The sequence below is a fragment of the Battus philenor genome, unplaced genomic scaffold (genome assembly GCF_028537555.1).
Source record: "Battus philenor isolate CCGP_79_NKW_IND1 unplaced genomic scaffold, ilBatPhil1.0.hap1 SCAF_16, whole genome shotgun sequence".
Classification (NCBI taxonomy): domain Eukaryota; kingdom Metazoa; phylum Arthropoda; class Insecta; order Lepidoptera; family Papilionidae; genus Battus; species Battus philenor.
Window position 1 is genome coordinate 4632726 of NW_027181678.1, and position 23864 is coordinate 4656589.

Genomic DNA, 23864 nt, shown 5'->3' on the forward strand with positions numbered 1-23864 from the left:
CTATGCTGCGCTCGCTCCGTGGGCTCCAAAACCTTAAGGATCCAGTGAACAATGAAAAAATTAAAAATAAATTCAATAATTAATTTATTTGTTTACAAATAATGTATAATTCCAGACTACGTATTCTATAGGCGTCTTTTATGACATCGATTTACCGCATCGAAAACTAATTTTCATACGGCTTTGTGAAATAATGTTTTTAACACTGCGCCTCTTCAATAAGTCAAATCCATGATATTTAAAAAATTACGTTAAATATTTATTTTAGAAGTGTAAGAACAAAGAAAATAGTTTAAAACCATGTGTTATGGAAATTATTTTTAGTTTTCGACCAGTATCACAAACATTACGTAATTAAAAAATAGAACAGATGCTATCTATACTCTTAAATGTCACCAAATCAGTCAGAGATGTACTTAAAGGTTCCATTTATTTAAATAGCAAACGAAATTAAAATGTTATAGGTTTTTGTAGTTCCGCCTTAATAAGAAATAGCATTCTGTCTTTATGTCGTATTTCACATGTTTAACGCGACGAAATAATGTACAAAATAGAAATTGAGCAGGAGATAATAAAACAAATTTAAGAACTACTTAACAAATGTCACAGAATTTTGTACAGATTTATTTGACTGGAGATCGTAGTTCTCTACATGCCTGATAAATAATTAAAAATAAACTTATACATTTTTACGTATTTTTCGTTTAACGAACAAAATTTATCCAATTAATAACATTCAAAAATAAATGACGATAAAATATACTCGATAGCGTTTGGTCGATTATATAATATTAAAAAAATAAATGGAAGTATTATAGTTCACTAATTAGATTTTATATTGATCTATTACGCGAAAATACAAAGCGTTCACAGATTATATTTGAAAACACTAAATGAGGAATGAAAGAACAAAACATGATAATTCCATAATGATGCCTGATTTTTTACAAAAGTCAAGAACCGGCAAATACTTTGTGCAATTAACTGTAAAAGTATATTACGTCATTTTTTATTATTCTCTTATTGTTTACAATTTGTATCGATTTTTGTGTAAAAAATGGCAATATGTTTTGTTCAGATGTTACAAAAATGTGATGATTTGTACCAAACTGTTTTGAAATATCTTGTATTGATAAAGTTCTTCATACCAGAAATTAACCATGATTTGTTTCGATTATGTTCATTAATATTTTAAAACAAATATATCATGAAAAATTATAAGCTTTTTTTATTTACTACAGGAATAATCACGATTTGAACCACATTGGCTGTGTAAACGACATAATTTTATGGTAATCTGTCAAATGTTCAACTTTATTTTTTACAAAGTGTCACATGTTTTATTCTGTCACTCCCTAAAGAATGTAATCCACTAAAAACGTATAGAAGTGTAGCACAGGCTGAATAGATTATTACAAGCTATCCCTGTTAAACTTATTAATATTATTAATAACAGGTACTGAAGAAATATTACAGAAAATCTCGCAATAAAAAATTATCAATGCGAAATTAATTTAAAGAGATTTTAAAAATAAAGCACTACATAACAGCCAAGACTACGAAATTTTTAATATTAAAATGATGTTTTAAAAACAATAAAAATATACTTAATTTTTGCGAGTAGAATACAGTTATCTATTGTCAGCATCAATGTGAGAAACGTTTTACGTACCTATATGTATAACTGAAGTCTTATCAGAATTTCAAGACACGACACAATTTGACAGATAAAATATAGGCTATACTAGCTATACAGATTAAAAATTGTGACTTTCATATAGACGTAGCAGTGTAATATGCAAATAAATAGATAACAATAATCAAGTATTTAAAATTGAAATTTAATTGATTCAAATAATATATTAAAATTATTTATTTTCTTGTGTAATCACCCAATGAGTATCTCCGGGTAACCATTAAATTTTGCAGTGTCTGCCATCTTTTCTTTTTACACGTGTTTTAAAAGTATAAGAAAAACTAGCCGAACCTCACTATGAGCTTATTCACAATTGTGAACTACCTAATTTAAAAGCATCTATTTATACAAACGCTATTTATTAATAAACGCCATATTAATGCGTTTCATGAAATACAAGACATCATTGATTTAAAAAATTATTTATATTATATGAACACTATAAAAATTAGGACAGTCTAAATTCAAAAGATTTCAGTTTTCATTACTCAAGAAAATAATGCGGCTTTGGATTTCTTATGTATACCGCGTAATTGTTAAAAGGTAATAAAATTATTTATTCTAAAAAACAAAAGTGAAACAATTTGGCAGCACTGAAATCTGGTCAATAAAATACAAAGATATTAGAACTTTTGGCAATGCACAAAAGTATACTCAAAAATACAATATCTGCAGATGCAACAATAATCCCTTATTGCTTGCCGCCTTACTTCAAATGTGCTTAGATAATTGTTTTTCATCTAAATATTAATATTGATCTATTACCAATAAAAATTGTATTATCGAATGCATATTTAACGAAAGATTAATAGCTTAGTATGGAAAGTACTTTCGTAAAGATAAAATACTGGGAATCTATTAAAGGAGAGACATACAGGGTGTGCTAGAAAAGTATGCTAATTTAAAAATGTAATCCAAACAGCAATGTAATCTTTAAATATTAATAAATAAGAGGCCTACAACTGCAGGATCTGGTTCATATAGTCCATATATTTATAATTTAGTAAACACATGTCCATACAACAAAATTTCGACAGAAGATTTTTCCGCAAAACATTGCACTACCATTTATAAAATAGCGTTTGATTCAATACGCTAATATTAAATTCACTATAATCCTTGGCAATGATGTCGCTTGATTATATTGTTTTATTTTAGTATATATGACAGAAAATGTATTATAGATCAGTATTGTTAAGCTTTTTAAAATAAAGAAGTGTTGTGGAGTTTCTTCCTGCTTCTTCTCACATCTGTAACACTTTGCAAAGCAGTGCTTAAAATAAAATATGTAAAAAATAGAGCTGACAATTAACAAGAGTCGAGTTAAAAGTTACAATGTAAAATAAATTAATATCTTTATATCCAATGAGTCTTTATAACGAAATGTTTAGTTGAAATTGATATCTCATTGAGTGAAGATTCCGTGATCTCCCTGAAGCTTAGATATCACACCACTGGATTATTTTCCTTGTAAGCACCTAAAGAGCCGCATTTACGCTAAAAACAGATGATGATTGTTCAAAAACAACATATGTAAAAAAATGTACATATCCTACAAGCGGTACGACGATTTTTCACGAATTGTTCATCATGATTCGGTTGCGTTACTTTACATGTGTTTACTATATTATAAATATTAAATTTATTTCATAGCACACCCTGTATGAATCTCTTTTGGTTATCTCCGAAAATAGATTATTTTGTTAATTTATCTAATAATATTGAAGCCATCTCTATAATTTCTCAGCGTGAATTACATATATATGCATTCGAATAACCTTATACTTAAAGTATTATTGAAGAAATTTAAAAATAAAACAATGCATACCAATTGTATCTTAATATAAAATATCTACGTATTTATACACGAAATTTACGGTTGGCTAAATCGCGATCGCGGATGTAACATCGAATTACTAAAATCATTAAAAACCTTGGAACTAATATACAATACAAAAGGTCTTCTATAGATTCATTTTCATTGGTTGTTAGTTCAGTCGTCATATAGCATACAGGGTCCCCTCAAGAGGCCTAAATTATACAATTAGCCTTTTAGTGTATTATAAGTGCTTGCAGCACTGACAATCTATATCTAAACATGCAATTAGCCGTATGACACTGCACTTGACGCCCCTTTTCTTATGTCGCACTAACCGTTAGTACTGAAGTTAGCATGCAAAAAGTAACCTCAATCCTTTAATAAAAATATTGCAAACCAATCTGATTTATCTTTAAAATTAAAAACATTAAAATAAATAGTCTCACATATATGTTAAAATAAATACATCTAAATAACAGATAACATGCATTTCTTGGGCATTTAATTTATCAATTGATTATTAATCATTGTTTAAAAATTCAGCATACTGTCTGGCAAAAATAAGTTGACAACTTGATTAAAATCGGATGTGGGTTTAGTTAGTTCTAACTTAGGCTTCGGAACATACACAGAGCCTAAAAAACTACCCTCTGGGTATTAAGCTTCAATTTAGTTAAGCAAATTAAAATAATTAAAATTGAATAGTGTTTGTTTAATTTAAGTAGTCCGTAGATTTAAAAATATAAATAAATTATTTATTTTTGATCCCATGTTCCTCCCCCTCACGCGAGATCCAACGACCAATGAAAATAAATCCCTCATATCATTTGTGTACGTACACAGATATATATTCGTATTAACTTTGCTTCATCAGGCTAGTGCTTCAATTAGTCGCTACTGAACTCCGTTGTTGCTTGTGGCGTCGATGGTCGTAGTTGACGAGCCGTTGCCCCACGAGGTACTTGTCGTTCTTAATATGCTCGTATAGTTTCCGGAACTGCCGAATCTGTTGACATATATGACAAAACCATCTTATATAATTTTTCAATACATATGATGAAGGCCACATCATCATCATGTCATTCGATAGACCCCCCCCCTTTCCTGCAAGGTATCGGTTGCCCCCAAATGAAGGTTTTTTTCTTCACGCTTTCAGAGACTTTCCGCGAGTTAGGCCTACCCCTATGGTCATATATTCAGTAGAACAGATGACTGCCTGGGCCGTTAGGTCCTAGAGTGTAGATCACAGACCAGCAAGCGATGCATAGGATGACCACCCACAAGATAAATAGACAACTTCATTTATTTATTTTCACTTTATTGTACGACATAGATAATAACTAAAAAAACAATTTATAGAGAGGTACTGGTCTCAGCACTCGAGGCGATCTCTGAGAGACATGAAGAAAAGGGAAGTTTAGGGTGTACATACATACAGATACCTACATTACTATACACATATACCTATCTGTATATATATTTCGAAGACATTTTCTCCCGACAATGTACGTACATGCTTCAAATAAACAATAATGCGTTATTCTGAAGACAGAAACGACAAGTTATTATTTAAATTGTCGGTTTCTCCTTTTAAAAGTTTATCTTGCAGTATTTTAAATTATCGCTTTAACATCTCTAATGCCAACTTTTCTACCGACCGGCGACTGCAATGGATGCCATCATAAGACCATTATTAACAGCACCATCTATGAAGTATCAAAGGTAAACAGCCACTGCTTTACCAACATTAAATAAGCGCGTCACAATACAAAATAGAATTATTAGAGAAACTAGTTACCTTACATATTTACGAGGAATAGGTATAGCTTTGTCAAGTTAAAAAATAGTTCAATAGTTTCATTCGTTATAATCATCGTAATTTCAATCGTACGATATCCACAGCTGGAGACAGGTCATAGATTTCCAATAGGACCAGTTGGAAGCGGTCTAATTCCAGCAACTTCCGTATCTTGTACAACGTTAAGAAAGATGTCTGTGCATCTTGTGGGTGGATAGGGCTCTTTCCAGTCCACGGTCTTCATTTCAGAATAACAATCACACAGCCATATCTGTTCCACACGCCATGTGTGTGGAACAGATTCCACTGTCACTTCAACATTCCAATCTGCTGGGCTACACCTGTTACTTTAGATCTTCTATGCACCTTCTAATTTTTAGTTCATTATCGCAGATAAATCCCAGGCATAAAACTGCCAATGAAATGTAGAATTTTAGAATTTTTTGAAATAAATGTTCATAAAACATTTGTAAGTAGTCACTAAAGGGTTAATTGGAAATATGAGGTCACTGTAAAATGAGTGATATGTTAGTCAGTGTGCTAAGTGTCAAAAGGTCCTGTTTCATAACTCTTTAGGCAATACCCACAAGAGATATAGCTGGAACTTCATACCTGAAAGACAGCAAGTGCTGCAAGTACAGCGAGCAGCAAAAGTGCAGGGTACACGCGTCGGGCTAGCAGGTTGCGTTGTACGGGTGCGCTCACTAGCAAAGGCGCCGCGCTGTGTGCGAAGGCGTACGGGATGGCCAGTGCAAGACCCAGCCAACGTACTAACGGAGCGGCCACTTCAGTTAGTATAAATCTGAAAATACAGGATGATTGGTTATATGTGTAAAAGTTTTTTATGAGTAAATGTATAGCATTGTTTGAGGCAAATCTTCTCAAAATCTTTCAAATACTAAAGGTGATCATGACGATATTAAAAGAAAATATAAAAACTGTCAGACTCATAAAAAAGTAGATATACAAACATCTTCAGTTATAAATTCTTGAGACATTATTTGTAAAAAAAAAACTTTATTCTATAACATTTTAAAGGGGTGCAAATAAAATGTCAACAGTACAAATGTAAGGTTTGAATTGTTTATAAATATAAAAGCTTTGAAAGGGTGAATTTATAACTCATTTGCTGTCAATTACATTATCATATATCATATCCAAAAAGCAATATTTACAGAAATAATTAATGACCTAATGCATAAAAAGCATTTTTAAAATTCACATTAGTACATATTAAATTAATTATTATTTATTGTCACTTTGTACTACCCGAAGTTATAGGTCTGCCAGATTCTAATAAAAAAAAAATAATTTAACACATTTCAGTGATTATATAGATTGATTGTATTAGTGGGACTGGAAAGTAATGTCCCTTTTTTAAATAAAATTCACACGACTACATTTTTAACAAGTTTTTATTTCTATTTAACAATATATTCGCCTTCGTTATGAATAACCTTTTGCCATTTAGTATACAACATCTTCCAACTATGTAATGACCTACCAAATGAAAATAAATTATCGAGATACGCAGAAACGACATTACTTTCCAGTCCCTCTAATATGTAGATGTAAAAGATTTAAAACTTTTTGCTGACAAATGAGCTATACCTTCATCCATTTAATGCTTTTACATCTATTTCAAATCACCCTGTATGTTGCTGTTGTTGATCGCTTACATACTTCATTTTATGAGCTTGTGGCTGGTGAGCTTGTTATTATTAAGAGAAATTATTTAGTTATTAAAAAAAGTCAGTCAAATACACCGAGGAAGATTCTACGAAACTATGTATTTGGTAAACAAGTTTATTATGGAGGCAGAAAATTATTTTTAAGATGTTTAAGTCCAATGATACCAATTATGGTTTACATGTGACGACATGCTACTTGAATATATAGCTAACTATTTTGAATAAGTGAAATGGATCTTTGTTTTAATTTTCTTAAATAAGTTAAGTTTCTTTAAAAAGTTTAATTATTAAGTTGATATTATATGGTGTAAAAATGTTTTATTGTTTGTAGATGATCAGTTTATGTTTTGTGTTTTCCTTCCCTGTGCATAACAACTTACTTTGTCAAATACTTGAAAGCAACATAAAGTTGCATTACTTTAAAATGCCTTACTTCAAATCCATTTCTCTGATTCCGTCTCTGTAGGCCTTTTCAATAGCGCGCCTCATACTCCAGTCGGGACCCATCATGGTGAGCGCGCAAACAATCTTCGTATAGAGCACTCCCAGCGCCCAGTCTTGCCATACGAATAGAACTGGCGATTGTTCCAACGGCACTCTCAGAGGTATCACCAGAACCTGATAATTACATTTCTATCAAGTTTAATAAAATAATTAGCACTATTGGAAACATTACAATATATATATATATATATATATATATATATATATATATATATATATATATATATATATATATATATATATATATATATATATATATATATATATATATTTATTTATTTATTTAAATGGAATAAAAAGATTAAATTATCATGCAACTTCCAAAAAGTTAAAATTGAAATTAATAATTTTTAAACAATTGTTGATATAAAGAAATACTTAATTAAAATGAAAAACGGCTTGACTAATTTTAGCAGTTCGCTATGAACTTAGCGCGTTTCACAGTTCAATATGAACTTTGCGCGTTTGAAAGTTCGGTATGAGCTTTGCGCGTTTGTCAGTTCGCTGTGAACTTCGCGTGTTTAAAAGTTCACGCGCTGCCAATTTATATTGTTGTTTAAAAGCCGCATCTATCAGTATTCAACGATCACAAAATTAATAACACTTTACAATCATAAAAACAAACATACGCAAACATAAATAAACAAAATAAAATAACGCAAAACGCAATCTCTCTTGTGGCAAAACGATTTCGTCACTTGAAGCCCCTTCTAGGACTTGTTGAATTGACTTTTTTACCATGAATTTTACCAAGGCGACCAGTTTTTTATACAAACGTAGACTAGACTAAAACTAGACTAGACATAGACGTGTCTTGGCAGGCAGATATTCAAGATTTTACATACAAATTATTTTATTGAGTTATTAATAAAAACTTCATAAATACTGTTTTGTTGTGTATTATCTGTCCAAAACTGAAGTTGACGAACCAGTTCCAAGAGCAACCCGAACATAAGCGGGACTAGGCCCAGCAGTGCGACGGCGGCGAGCGCCGCCCGGACGGCCCGGCGCGCCCACAGGCCCGCGCGTGCTGCTAATGCCGCCCGCCCTCCGCGTGCCCATCCCGCCGCCAGCGCTCCTCCACGTCCGCCCGCCCAGCACACGTACATACCTGCGACATTCATATTACATCTATATGACCTATCTAACACACAATGACATACATTTAACATTTCATTTGAAGGGCATAAGTCGTTGAAGTAGCTATAACACCTGGTAAGGTAACATAATTATTATTAATTTAAATATCTATTAAATAATAATTGACTGTGGTATATAAACAGCGAGTATTGGATTAAGAAATAAATAAAAAATGTTGTTAACATGCTAGTAATGTATGCTCACATTAACTCTATGGATCAAAAAGTCTATACAATACTAGGTAATTTTTTTAGCTAAGTTTGACAATAAACATATCTTAAAAGAAACGACACACACTTTTAGGAATATGAATATATAAGGTAACACGGGTATGGGAAAGAAAAAAAATTAAGAGGCATGATTTCCATAAATAACATTAAATTGGACATTTTTTTTTCATGTTAATATTAATTATACGAGAAAAGTTCCTATAGAAAGTAATAATGAGGAATAACCACACGTTAAACAGTTGACGTTAATCACAGGAAATATTTTTGACAACACCTAGCCACTAAAAAAAAATGTGACATGAAACATTACCACAGGCCGCCGTATACAACTCGTGGACGCCTTCCGATGCCTTTGGAAGCCATAGAGCCATGACTTTTCTCCCAATAGCCACAGGGATTACCTAAAATATAAAAGTGGTCTATTTTTATACAATCATTGTGAAATTTAATTATATTGTTATCAAACTTATAGTAAACCGAACATGCTGTGGTTTGACATCTCAGATACCATTGAATCCAATTGCTAAACAAATATCCTGTGACAGGTCAAGATGAGGTCCTCTCTTGGATGCCTGTACATCCATTTGCTTCATGAGGGGTCCTAAAGTGATGGTCTTCCAATCCATTAAAGTCAATTAAAAAATATCCCAATCGATACACTAGATGATGCTGTATAGCTTATTTACTGCAAAAAAATTTCGAATGTCCCTAAGTACATTATAATATTATTGCATTTAGGAAAAACGCTCTTTACGCCCCTAACGCTCTTTCTTAAATTAGTTTTAGAGTCATGACTAATGTCATCAATTAAAACTATCTAGATAGATCAAAAGGACGGCAATGTTGAAGGCAAACCAGCAAGGATTTATATGCTTACGTTCAAAAAATGTTAGTCAGCAATAAAAAAATAAATAAAACGAGTGAAAAATTGTTTCATTATAAATTTACTAATTATAGAAAATATTAGAAATCATTAAGTAAACTAAAGGCAAAAGTAGCAACACTTCTTTTTTTCTACTTTTCAATATTATTTTGTCATAAAACCCCCGTTGTAGACAATTATTATTACAAACACAACAAAATAATCAGGGATAATTTCATAATTATTTTGTATGCAGTGGACTTCCACATTCTCTCTACTTATAAATGAGAGGTATAACAGCAGAATCCGACAGTAACCTGTTGAAGAATCTAGGCCTATTAAGAGCAACATCAGCTCATATTTAGAACTTATATTAGAGAAATTATATAAATGGCATACCAAGGTAAGTGCGCTAGCCATTATGAGGGACACGGAAACGAGAGCGAGTAGAGCGGCGAGACGCAACGGGAACCACGACACGCGTATATACGGCTCGTATCCAGCCGGCCCGTCCCGCCATACCAACGCCTGAAATAATTAACATTTAATAATACAATAAATAATCATAACAATATCAGCATTTCAGCTATAGGATGTTCACTGTAAAATATAGACCTTCCACATAGATTTCCAACTGGAAGGGGCCAGCATCTAGACAAGGCCTGTCCACTTTGTGGGTGGACACCCTGCACTGCACTTGCCGGTCCGTGGACCGTGGTCACTCCAAAACCTTAAGTCACCAGCAGTTGTCTATGCTTCTTCTTCTTATATGACCACTGTGATTTCAACTTGCCAATCCGCTGTTCTACTTCAATTACTTTAATATTACAATTCCTTTGTCTATGGATATTTTCATTCCTTTTTTAATCTAAAAAATAATTCCCGGACATAGTACTCTCTATTATAATAATTATCTCATGGTTGTCTAGAAGAAATCAGTTTGCGATAAGACCACTATTTGTGATTTTTCTTTAATAACTATGTAGTACAAAGTCTGTTGAGAAGAGTAAGTAGTATTAAACAAAATGTGTCATGATGATGTCAACAGATAAACGCCAGCGACAAGGGATAGGCCTCTACCAAACGAAACACCGCCACGTTGACTAGTCTCGCGCCGCCCGCATTCAGTGACCTCGCGTCCTTGATATGTCCTCGGTTAACTTAATGAGAGGTCTACCCACGCCGTCGAGCGATATGCCCTGCCTGCTACCTCTTCAGAGCAGCAATTCTTTGAACTATGTAGGTGACCTTGGTACTTCTGCAGATCTTCACTTCTGTTCCACCTCGCAGTACAGCTCCGAGTATAGCCCTCTCGGTCCACTCGGTCTCAGCCTACAAGTCATGACTTAATAAAAATGTGATAAGTAATAAGTACCTGATGAGCCGCTCCAAGTTGATGTGGCGGGTGAGGTGGAGGATTCGGTTCACTCTCTCTGGCGGTTTCACCTAACAAGTACGACCGCAGACCTAATGCACCAGCTGCACAAGCGCACCATGCACGCAAGCCAGATTTCAACCACGTGCGTGTGTGAGATTGCTCTAGTAACGCAGGCAAAATTACCTAAAACAAATATTAAAAATAATCGTTTGCGGTACAGGATAATTGGTTATAGCTTCAAAGGATTGAATGATTAATTGAATTTTATTTATGTATATCTATATTTATATTTTGAATTTTGAACAAATAAAATACATTTTCTACATATCTCTCAATATAGATTGTAAATTCCTTCAATTATTTTTATTAAAGAATGTTTATTAACTATTATGTCATTATTAAAAATTAATATAAAATTAAAATGTCACTTTTGATATTATATAAAAGTAAATATAACTTTCATACAAACAAGTATTATAATTGATTTTAAAAATAATGTCCATGGACTAACAGTTTTTTTTATTAATTTAAAAATCTATTACTCTTCTTGGTCAGGCTTACCTGAAGTAGAAGTAATTCCAAGCTAAGTTCATTTACGGGCGCTTCTGTGTGAACTGCCACAGCATATGGAAGGAAACCAGGCAATACATACTTGATCACACGAATCGGTAGCCACAACATGAACAGAACAGCGGTGCCAAAGATCATGGCAGATACCACAAGACGTCTTATGTGTGACCATACAGATAGATGTATCATCTCCTGCAATTAACAAATTGATAAGAGAAAACACGTAATTTTTATTTTCGTATTCTTAAAAAGAATGAATAAAATTTTAAATAGTTGAATGAAATTGTAGGTGTAAACAGTTGTAACAGTTTTTTATTCAAGGGCATCTGAATTTACAAATTAAGAAATAATTTGAAAACTAAAATGAGCTAGTTCTTTACAATATTCCTTCTTTTTTTTACCAGACTTTCAATGCAAGAGGCATTTGTAGATTCGGCGGGTTCAAGGCAGCTAAATAGCATTCAAACAAACAGAAAGGATAGAACCTTGATTTTGTCGGTTACTAAAATAGAAAAATACCAAATAACGCTTTAGTAATAATAGTCTAAGCTTTATTTTAAATCATCCAGTAGAAAGTGGTCACTTACAATTGTTTATTTTTTCTGAAAGACTTCAAAATACCAATCATTTTTGGCATTACAAAGTCAGCAGGGACAGATAGTTAACACAAAAAAAAATGATTGATTAAACATATTCAATGGTGTTATCTGAATTATGAAAACACCTTTCTCCTTAGATTATATTACATTATTTATTATTTTAGATAAGGTGTACCACAAATTAGTTGATAGCAAATGAGCTATACAATTAACCGTTTAAAACTTCAACAGCCATTTTCATTCAACCTGTATACATCGGAAAGATTATTATATTACCGCACTATTTATGTCCATATTTTGAACATCAATCATAAATTAATAATAAAATTACTTCATGGTTTCATTCATTTAATATTTTATAAACTTTTATTACACCTGTATACTAAAATCTATTTTAAGTAAGGTAATGTGAGCAATGACCTCTGATATCTAATAACAATTTCAGTACCAGAGGCAAATTGCATACAATAACTAATTAACATAGCATTATACTTAATTAGTTGAAAGACATCATTTAAAATAAAAAGCAAAATTTAAATTTTTTATAAAATAAACTTCACTGCTAAAATATGTATTGCCTTAATTAAAAAATTATAAAATAAAAATTATGACATGGTACATAATTAAAGCTTGAAAGAAAATATGAGACAATAAAGGACAAACCTTATAATTCAAAAACCAATATGATGACTAAAATTTTAAAAAATAATAGAGAGATATTAGACAAACCTGCACGGGACTGAAGTCAGGATCATTCAAATTCTTCAAGAACCAGAGTACTCCTGGACGAAGCACCTCCCTCAATAGCAGGATGAAAGATGCAAAATAATACACATAGACCATGCCAACAAGCCAGTGAATGAACATCAGTGTCCAGGGTGCAGCATGAAGACTTGCCTCTCTGTCCTTAAGGGTAGCATCAAACATGGACAGAGAGCAAAGGTCTAACCACCAACCACATACAAGTGGTATCACACCAATCTGAAAAATAAGCAAGTTGCACTTTATTTGCAGGATAAAGAATATATACATAGAACTATTTACAACAGCACTTATAAACAAGGGTAAGGGAGCGATGGTTGTAGTTGACATGAACAACTGTAATGTATTATTATGATGTGTTTACACTTTGAAAAGGTACTTTTTAAAAAGGTGTGTTATTTATTAATTTTTTATGATGTAGTAGAAAAATATTTTTTATACATAATCAAGGTCAAGGGTAACAGTAACAGTGACAATCTTTTGAGAAGGACTAAACATTGCAGTGGGTGTCTATCAGCTGATATGAACAAATTAACTGCAAAATCATCATTATCTAATTTGGTACTTTATGAGTTACATTAGTAAATAACATTTTCAGCCATTGTTTCTCTATTATGGTGTAAAGCATTCATTTCTGTTTTATTATATTCTCGTGTTTCAAATTTAGATAACCCAGTAATTGGTGTAAAGGCACACTTTAGGATGAGCAAGAATTCTTGACATGAAGGCAAACTGTAGATGTGGATTTAATATTTTGCACCTATGTAAATGCACCAATGAAAAAAGTGCATATTGTAATATTACATCATCCTAATTAATTTTTTGGAGGGCAAAATACCCATTGAGCAAATTAGGACTTTATTATTCTACTATGAGAGCTAAAAATATGTTGTAAACAAATGTGAACACACAAAAAATATTTTTATCATCATTATAACCAGATAAGAGTAAGCAACATCATGATAAAAAAAAGATAAACAACATAGAGAATTTAATATAATGAATATTGTCTTCATATGAGTTATATGGTTTGATAAATAAACAACATTTAACAATGATACTATCAGACTTACCTCCACAACAGACAGCAGAGCAACTTTGACAACAACATAACAGAAACCCAGGGCTTTCTTTGCACTTCGCAGACGTAGCAAGGATGCCATGCCATGTAACACTGCCAAAATTGCACCCACCAACACATACCCAGCAAGAGCTGTCAGAGGTCCAGCAAATGGTCCCTCAGCTGTTAATCCAGCAAGCGCAGCTCCAAGTCTTCCAATATGATAAGGACAAAATGCAAACACAACTATAAATAGTGTGTTCAGTGATACCACCCAAAACACATGTTCTAAAAAGACCATAGAGCCATCTAATCCTAGAAGACGTGCCCAGGTTAGTTCTTCAGCTGCAGCTCGATCCCATTCCATTGGATTCCAGTTTGCTTCATCTCCTACAAGAGGATCTTCTCCGGCATCGCCAACACCTTCCTCTCTTTCCCCTCCATCTTCTCCCGGAGCCTCATTTATCCTATCATTGTTATTTTCAGGTAAAGGTATTTCTTCAGGAGCCGGAACAGGAAGGTTCTCTCTTTCCATCCAATCTGGCCCACCTCCGTGCATAATCTGCTCACGAAGCCATATTAGACCAATAAAGGAGAACAGAGTGCATGTTACAACAAAGCAACCAGAGAAAACATCCTTAGCAAGATTCTCGGCAGAAACAATATCAAATGGTAATGAAATAACTGGGTCTAGAGAACCTGAAAACAGACATCTATACGTTCTACAAGCTGTTAATGGTACAATACCCAGCCAGGCTAAAGCCACAAGAGTATAATGCAGCCAATCTTTTACAGCAGACGCTACTGAAGTCACCAGCCCACCCATAACGTCTCGTATCGGAAGACGTCGTGGCATATCGGGCGAGTATATAGGCATGAAGGAAAACCGGTGGCCGCACAATTCGCAGATTTCTTTCCGGGAGTAGCGCATCCATTGTACCAAACATTCTTGATGAATCCATTTTATGGAGCCGGTGCAAATACAGGGATGGAACAAGGGCCTATCGGAGGAAGCTTCTGACCTACAGAATCGACAAAAGTCCGCACCGGACAAGTCCGAATCCATCGTTGATCACTGCCCAGTTTTCTGGTGTACTATACAATCTGCGAAAGTTGACATGACGAATTGAGTAATAATTCACAATCACTTATTTACACTGCTAATCAAATAATATTATTTAGTTAAAAATATACCTTGTTATACATATAAATATTTCAACGCGGAATAACAATAGATTTTTAATAAAAGGGATTTATTTCTATTTGTTTGCTAAAAACCCAGACGAATCAGTATTGCCAGAAAGTCATAGGCAGAGCTGGAAAGCATTCCGTTTTTCGCCATTTATAAGTTATCAATCAAAAATATAAGCTAAATGACTTTTTTAAAATTTTCATTAAAGCTTAATATTGAAATGTTCCTTACTATTTCTTAATTAATTATTGCATACGAAATATAATTATCCTTTGAAATAATATAAGGATTTTTAATAACATTTGTTAGGAAAAAAATTACACTTCTGTTTATATAACTATATCCCTGACTTGATTATCGTCTGAGAAGTGAAGAGAACCCTACTAAGCAGGCCTTCGACATAGTGTTGATCTAAACTGAGGGCTCAAAGTACCAGATTCCTCGCATGTTTGGGACTGTTAGGCCAAAGTTGGTAACTTTCAACACTTTCTTATTTATGTCTGTAAAGCAATAATGGGACTAGGAATGAAAAGCAAAAAGCTGGTTTCAGAAATATCAACATTGCTCATATCGACTAGATATGACAATAAGCTCTATTACGTGATTACACTATCAATTCGGCCCAGTGAAACAGCGAGGAAGTATAACGTCTGCGATTGAATTATTACGTACTCCAGACATGGGGTTAAAATTTTATTTACCCCAAGATTGCAAAACTTATTTATGAATTTCGGAATAGTATGCCTGAGTGCATAGCTATATAGTCGGATATCTTGTAGCACCGAACACATATCATATGAAACCGAAGGATATTTATTTTTAAGCGAGTAATGTCAAGTAACTGTCATTAAATTATCAGCTTGTGACATTTAATGACACGTAGTAAACAATAACCGTTTAAATGGTTTTTAATATTGTCAAGGTAAAATTGAAGATATTTTTTATTATGATTATGATAATGAGAATTATCTAATTATTAATATGTTATTATGTATATTAGTAACTCTGAATTGGCCAAGAACCAATTTTTAAATATTTCTGTTTTCATAATACATCAAAATTCCTTTTGCAGAGCATTATAAGAAAGCAAATGAATATATAAAGATTTTGTGCAAAACTTTTTTGAAAAATGACTTCTTCCAAAGATACTATTATTAAAGTCGAGGCTTCGGATATTAGCAAAGACAGTCCTAGAAACGAAATTAATATTTTATGCTTCGATATAACACCATACAGTCAACTAGTACAATTCTTATTTTGTTCTGCGTTTGTATTCGTTTGTTACTTGGCTTATGGATATTATCTTGAGCTAATATTTTCTGGAGCCGAGGTGAAACCAGTTAGTCTCTATATAACGTTAATACAATTTTTAATAACAATGATGTTAAGTTTTGTGGAATCTTTAATAAGAAATCCAATCAAGAGAAAGTAAGTATTGTTTATGTATTATCATTATTTTAATATTCTATGCTTGAAGCAGGTCACTTCCAACTAGTCTAATTGGAAATGTAAGACATCTAACTTTTTCAGCAATGGACATACTTTGACTGAAATGATGGTGATGAATTTACGATGATGAAACTTTGGCTGTTATATTTATATAGACTATTATCATATTATTGTCATATCTGCTAACATAAATGTTGCTTGAAAGGGAAGAATTTGCTACACTTTCAAAATAAATATTTGTATATAGTCAACATATATGTATATATTCTGTACATTGCTTTTAAGATACTCAAAACATTTCCATAACAATAAAATATATAATATAGAGTTGTCTTGTAAAAAAAAAATATTATGAATCTATTGCTTTGAGACAGTCTTATTAGTCCAAAAATTTTACTAGTTGTAGAGCCTAAACCAATATATAGTGCATATATAATTTTTAGGCAGTACATAAAATACATCAACTGATGTTTAACTTTTCCTAATCCCACTTTCAGTGACTCCCTGACCCCTCCCTAAAAATTATAAATGATCATATTTTTCATTTAATTATTGTTTAATGATTAAATTAATACAAATAAATAAATATGTGAAAAAAAAAACAAATAAATATTTTCTTCATTGTTCAGACGTCCAAGGGTTTTTTGAAATATTGTGAGATTTCAATAAATCGCCTTGAAGTATCTTAACAGTCATTGTTACATTATCTTAGGCTATCTGCTGGTTTGATGCTTATTTTGAGTCAGGGTTAGCCTTACTCAAACCAAACCAAATCTTCAAGAAATCCCAGAAGACTCTTGATGTGGCTAGTGATTTTAGGAAGGCATCTCAGTGATCCAAACAGGTAGCCTGGTAGTGTGCTACCCTGTACCCCAAAGTAAATGGGTAGCAGTCTTGTCTTCTTCCAGGCATGCCCTGCACAGAGGCACTGTCCGTAATATCTAATGTAAACAGATGTTTGTTAAAAAAACCATGACCAGTTAAGATTCTTGCCACCAGGTACAATCAGGATTGTGACAGCTGGAATAAGGTGTTGGAAAGCCAGCAGCTATCAGTAGACATGATAATGATTATTTATAACAAGAACATGGCTGAAATTGACTTCTCTGATTGTTATATATGTTTTCTGATTTCAGAGTACCTCTGAGAACATATGCCATTCTGGCGGCATTAACTCTTGGGACTATGTCTCTCTCAAATCTTGCACTTAGCTACCTCAACTATCCAACTCAATTGATATTCAAGAGCTGCAAACTGATACCTGTGATGATAGGTAGTATTATAATTTTAGGCAAGAGATATGGCTTCCTTGATTATTTGGCAGCAATCATTATGTGCATTGGATTAACAATGTTCACATTAGGTGAGATTTTTTTTATAATTGTCAAAACTATAGTTTGTCGTATATATTAAAAAAAGGTTAATAGCCATTAACAATGATAATTTGTGTTCAGAACTTTTAGTACACATACACAGAATTACTCATTGATGTACAGTGGTACCGAAACCTCTGTACCGCGCCTCAGGAAAGTGCGGCGAGAAGGGTGCAGAGGAAAGAAAAAAAAAAGCGCCGCACCCGCGTGCGATGACGGCGGACTGATGGAACAGAGAGGCCCATACTCTCTGTAATCTCGTCGCGCGCGTACCTACCGCTCGGTACAGAGGTTTCGATAGCACAATATATAAACAGGTCATTATGGTACTCCTCATTATTATTTCAGTTATAAGACGTCTATTGCTGGACATAGCCATCCACCAAAGATTTCTAATAAGATCCAATTGGATGCGGCCTGCATTCAGTAGCTGCATTGTTGAACTCACAAAAGGGTAACTTATGCCGAGTAGTATAATACCCAGATTTGATTTGTCATATCATGTTGAGGAGCAAGACTTGCGGCTAAGATTACCTAGATTTAGTTCCATAGTGCACAATTTTTATCAAAGTGTTCTATCAACTTGATTTATGTCACATGAGCCTGGTAGATGAAAATAACCTTCACCAAATTGAACTTACCTGAATTACCAAATATACCCATTTTTTTGTATAGTATATGTATTATTATATATATTGATATTGTAAATTGAAGAAAAAATCTAATTTCATTTTTAATTTTTCAGCTGATTCAAAAACATCACCTAACTTCGATGTTGTCGGTGTTCTAGTGATTTCACTAGCATTGTTGTGTGACGCTATCATCGGAAATGTACAGGAGAAGGCAATGAAACAGTTTCATGCCTCTAACAATGAAGTTGTATTTTACTCATATGCTATTGCTTGTGGCTACCTTCTAGTCATTACTGGTCCAAGCGGGATATTTGTTAACGGATTTGCTTATTGTTCAGAGGTAAGACTTTTTTAATATTAATTTAAATGACATACCAAGGCTATTTTACTGTAAAATGTATTGTGATTTTTCTTTGGTTTACCTGTGGTAGGTTAGAAAGGCATGAGAATTTTAAAATCACATTGCTTGTGAGAGGAGTGAAGTAGGCGAAGCTTGGATAGTAGGACTAGATTCTTGGATTCTTTAGTCGCCATGGTGCATTTCTGTGGTGAGCAAAGATGAGCTAAACTAAGTTAGCTCAAGATTTGTAGTACATAATTTTTTTTGAATCTGCTTAACTTGATAGTTCACCCTGTACAAGTATAATACTATATAGAGCAAATATGATAATGAATATGAGATATCATAATGAATTTTCTTTAAAAATCCTGTCAAAGCAAAATAAAATATAGAACTTTTTAACTTTTAAATTTAGAAACGTTTCTTGTATTGGAAAGAGTAAGCCATGGCAATTATGACTCATGATATTGGATTATTGTCCACATTGAACATACTTATGATGGTTGATTCTATGATCACTTTATTTTGAAGATTTAGTTTGAAGGGTGCTATTGACTTTTTTTGGTTTTGTTGTTACATTAAAATAATCCTGGGATATTTGTGCTACAATAATTGTGCAATACACTGTCATAAATAATAATCTAGTGGTGTTAATGCCATGTTAGAATAATTGGACCATCCAGCCACATCCAAATTTCAGCTTTGCAAGTCATTCTTTACTTGTTGCATATTTGTCAAAAAGTATTTTATTTTGGAGTCACTGAAAATTTTAAACACCAGGCAGTCGCGTGGCTTGCCCGCCCTTTTATTCGGGGATGGTCTTATATCATAAACTTTTTATCGAGTACCTGTTTAATTTTGTCTTTAACAGAATGCAGTCACCATGTATATGAATATATTCCTGCTAAGTGTGAGTGGATACATGGGGTTACAAGCTGTGCTGACGTTGGTGAGGATATGTGGAGCGACGGTCGCCGTTACTGTCACCACTATGAGGAAAGCCTTCTCCATAATAATATCGTTCTTACTGTTTAGTAAACCATTTGTTTTCCAGTAAGTATCCATTTATATATTTACAAAAATGCAAGTTTAATTTGTGTGTTAAACACTTTGTCCTCTTTTAGTAATGATTAATTAATTTGAACCTAATTAAATAATAGAAAAGTTTTTTCAAAAATTTTCTGTTTCCTTATATATAAAAATAATATAAATTATTTCATATTATTTATGTATATTGTTAATAAGTACAAATTACAAGACAAGAACTACTACAAGTACTATCTCGTACTACAAGTTTTATATACTTAATAGGAGACTGAACATGGTTTATTATGTGTAATTATTACATAAATATTTTTTATGACATGGATATAAATGCCACACAAGTGGCCAGACTATACTCTTTCCTAATAATAAAGTTCCTTACCAATAGGTTATACCAATGAGGACAGTATACCTGCCAGAGGGCAGGGCAGGGCATTTACGGTAGATCCTGGTATATGATAGTATTTAGATATATATAATTAACTGAACTCCTTTATACGTGCTTTCTGCATTTCGAAAATAATTTTATCAATTTATCTATTTGTAACTCATTGAACCCATTAACATAAATTCTTAACTAAAAAAGTTTTTGGCTAATATTCATATAAATATTCAATCACTATTTGTGATTCAGTGAAAATTTTATTACAAGCATATCTTCATACATTTGTTTTATTACATGTTTTTAATGGAATTTTATTTATCTTCTCACAAGTCATTTGCAGTTTTACACAGTAACATGTGATGGACCAATAAATATATTTTGATCCTTTATCGTGAAAATCAAATATGATGGATATTATATAAAATTGGTTATTGGATTCAAAGACAATAATTTTTTAAATTCTGAAATTATCTCTGCGGTCATCCTGTTTTTTTTTAACTTTTTTGAATTTCACCATATTGCTAATCTACTAATTAGCTGAAAACGACAACAAGGTGTCAAAAAGGAAATATCGAAAAAGTCAACATAGGCAGCACATTTTTTGACAGACACTAAGGTGTATGAAAAAAATACCTTGTAACTTGCGTCTCTCGATCTCCTATTTTGCGGGAGAGAGACTCGAATTGGGATTGAAAAAACTCACGCTGCCAGTGTTGCCAGTAGAGGGCAACGAAAATGGTCAATTGTCATTACTACGAATGCGATACACGATGACCTCTGGTATATTTTGGTTATGTTGCTCCATCTTCTTTGCATTATTTTGAATGAAAAATCGGAAAATTTGTATGGGCGGGGGTAAAAAACTTAAAGATTAATAAAAACTTACTGCCAACTGATGCCCCCTGCAAGGCATAGGCCTCCCACCAAGATATCTATGGAACGATATACAATAATCGCCATGCTCAAGAGGAGGATTGGTGAGCAAAGTGTGGTATTATGGTACGCAGAGGAAAGTTGTTTGTGAGCAGTGGCAACCCTATGCAATTAAAAAAAAAATTAAAATGTGTATTTTATGAGATTGTATCCCGGGTATTGAACCCGTGATCTGTAATTGCAAGTCTTGGTACTTTATCGCTAGGCTACCAATGCTTTTTGACAAATTGTACAAAGCTATAAATGGGAAAATTAAGCAAGTACTTTGAATTCTTGGTAAGATATATATCACCGGTTAATAGATAAAGAAAAATGTTTGTTAGAATTTAACCATGGCTTCATCCTTGCACGAGAACGGCATTCTAACATAATATTGAGATTAAACCCTTCTGTTATAAATTGAAATCACAGAAATAATTTTTACTAAATTTTGGTTATGACTTTTCTTACCAGTTATTCAATTATTAGCAAAGAATTAAGTAATATATAATTTATCGTCGAGTATAATACAATGAAAAGTTGAAGTAATGAAAATAATAATTAACCTTTTTTATTTCTTTTCAGGTACGCCTGGTCGGGAATGTTGGTGGCATTAGCCATATATTTAAATCATTACAGTAAAAAGCATCCACATTATGTTCCAATGCCTTTACTAATGTGCTGGCGCTACTTACAATCCTTCTATCAGTCTGAGTATAGGTACCTTAGAATGAAAAGTAAAATATATGCAGACACCGTATAGACCATTTATCCTTAGTCTTTTGTAAGATAATAGTTTAAAAGTATATTATACATTATAGTTAATATTCTGTACAAAATCTTTATTTAACTTTTTTATGTTTTAATTGTGATATTTTGTCATCTAATTATTTCTACGTTGCTAATAATTTAAAATGATTTTAATAAGAAATAAATAGTATTTTAGTGTAATAGCGTGTGGATGTAATTTCTCAACCAGTGTCCTTTATAAAAATGCCATTTTTTTGCCAAATACCTGACATATAAATTTTTATACAAAATGGAATTCATATTAGTATATATATTTGAGATATTTTACATGTAAATGTTTCCCATAAATCAACGTCAAAACCAGGCCTTTCACACGCTTTTGGTTTGACATGGATGATATATAAGAGGTGACCAAGCTCTTTAGTTGTGCTAGCCGCTATTTAATATACATTTAAAACACACGAAAGTTTTTTTTTTACTGAAAATCATATTTATTAAAAATATTTAAACAAAAGTACAAAATATGTGTATTGAGGTTAAATATAATGGCACACGTATATGACAGCACTCCTAATAATACTTATGATGCCGGTTAATTAATCATGATCAGTGTTTGGATTTCGCTAAATGTGGAATAATAATAATTATTCACACCAGTAATTTGTTTCCATTTTCCAGGAGCTGACATAGGTTATATAAGTTTATATATTAAAATAATTCGATTATCAACCGAAACCGAAAATTATCGTTCAAAGAGCCACATGTAGCTCGCGAGCCGCAGTTTGGCCACCTCTGATATATACTTTCTACTTGCGTCGTTTACCCTATGCTGGGATTATGACTTCAATAATTCCATTACCTTTCTAAAGGTGTGATTATGTTGTTGATAATATAAAGGACATTTGTATACGTCATATATTTCGATTCGGTTCTCTTAGAGAAAACAGTCGAATTTCATCAGATTAGCAAGTTTTTACTAAATGAAAAATTACATTGAGTTTTATATTTGAGTAGACTCGTGTTAAATGCAATATGACTAATTAGTGAAATTTTTATAGTGATGAATTTTACAATGAATTACCATTAATTTATGTTAAATTAATTCTATTATAATATATATGAAAATAATTAGATTTTTTATTATTACAGTTCCTTTTTGCATAGAACACTAGGCTTTTGACTGTTTTGCATATTAAATGGAATTTCAAATGATTTTATTGTTTGAAAAAAAAACCTGGATTTTAGTAAACTAAATTAATTTATGATCATATATTTTTTTATAAATATATGTGAAAAAATATTGTAATAATGGTGTTATTATTTGTAATATTGTAATAATTGTATAATGGTATTGTCTTTGAATCCAATAGTAGTTTCTATTTTCATGATAATGGATCAAAATATATGATTGGTCCCATCACATGTTACTATGTAAAATAGCAAATGAATTATGACAAGATAAATAAAATTCAACTAAAAAAATTATATGGTGTAAAAATGTTTGAATTATCTTCAACTTTAACTTTTTTTACTGCGTAAAACTGCAAATGATTCATGAGAAGATAAATAAAATTCCATTAAAAACATGTAATAAAACAAATGTATGAAGATATGCTTGTAATAAAATTTTCTCTGAATAATAAACAGTGATTGAATATTTGTATGAATATTAGCCAGA

The 23864-nt window shown here is 32.3% G+C and overlaps 2 protein-coding genes across 2 annotated transcripts; one reads left to right on the top strand and one right to left on the bottom strand.

The window, feature by feature from the left end:
* Positions 1-3305: 3305 nt before the first annotated feature.
* Positions 3306-15392, bottom strand: LOC137919165 (E3 ubiquitin-protein ligase MARCHF6). The gene is made up of 11 exons (XM_068762150.1): positions 15304-15392; positions 14123-15213; positions 13017-13268; positions 11680-11880; positions 11116-11301; positions 10140-10268; positions 9189-9279; positions 8438-8619; positions 7438-7622; positions 5926-6115; positions 3306-4521 (listed from the first exon to the last, which is right to left on the bottom strand). The coding sequence occupies exons 2-11, from the start codon at positions 15173-15175 to the stop codon at positions 4399-4401; spliced, it is 2592 nt and encodes an 863-aa protein (XP_068618251.1). The 5' UTR covers positions 15176-15213; positions 15304-15392; the 3' UTR covers positions 3306-4398.
* A 775-nt stretch (positions 15393-16167) lies between these two features.
* Positions 16168-23329, top strand: Papst2 (PAPS transporter 2). Its single transcript, XM_068762373.1, has 6 exons — positions 16168-16223; positions 16374-16729; positions 17887-18113; positions 18869-19095; positions 19967-20148; positions 22022-23329. Exons 2-6 carry the CDS (start codon positions 16431-16433, stop codon positions 22197-22199), a joined length of 1113 nt encoding a protein of 370 aa, XP_068618474.1. The 5' UTR covers positions 16168-16223; positions 16374-16430; the 3' UTR covers positions 22200-23329.
* Positions 23330-23864: the final 535 nt, after the last annotated feature.

What these genes read in the sequence shown, in the direction of transcription:
- LOC137919165 (XM_068762150.1), bottom strand. Translation starts at nt 15,175, where the DNA reads ATGGATTCGGACTTGTCCGGTGCGGACTTTTGTCGATTCTGTAGGTCA. An exon ending in GTTGTATACGGCGGCCTGTG is followed by an intron (nt 8,620 to 9,188) that starts GTAATGTTTCAT and finishes TGAATGTCGCAG; the next exon opens with GTATGTACGTGTGCTGGGCG. An exon ending in CAGCACTTGCTGTCTTTCAG is followed by an intron (nt 4,522 to 5,925) that starts GTATGAAGTTCC and finishes ATATGTCAACAG; the next exon opens with ATTCGGCAGTTCCGGAAACT.
- Papst2 (XM_068762373.1), top strand. Translation starts at nt 16,431, where the DNA reads ATGACTTCTTCCAAAGATACTATTATTAAAGTCGAGGCTTCGGATATT. An exon ending in ATTAACAATGTTCACATTAG is followed by an intron (nt 18,114 to 18,868) that starts GTGAGATTTTTT and finishes TTAATTTTTCAG; the next exon opens with CTGATTCAAAAACATCACCT. An exon ending in GATTTGCTTATTGTTCAGAG is followed by an intron (nt 19,096 to 19,966) that starts GTAAGACTTTTT and finishes TGTCTTTAACAG; the next exon opens with AATGCAGTCACCATGTATAT.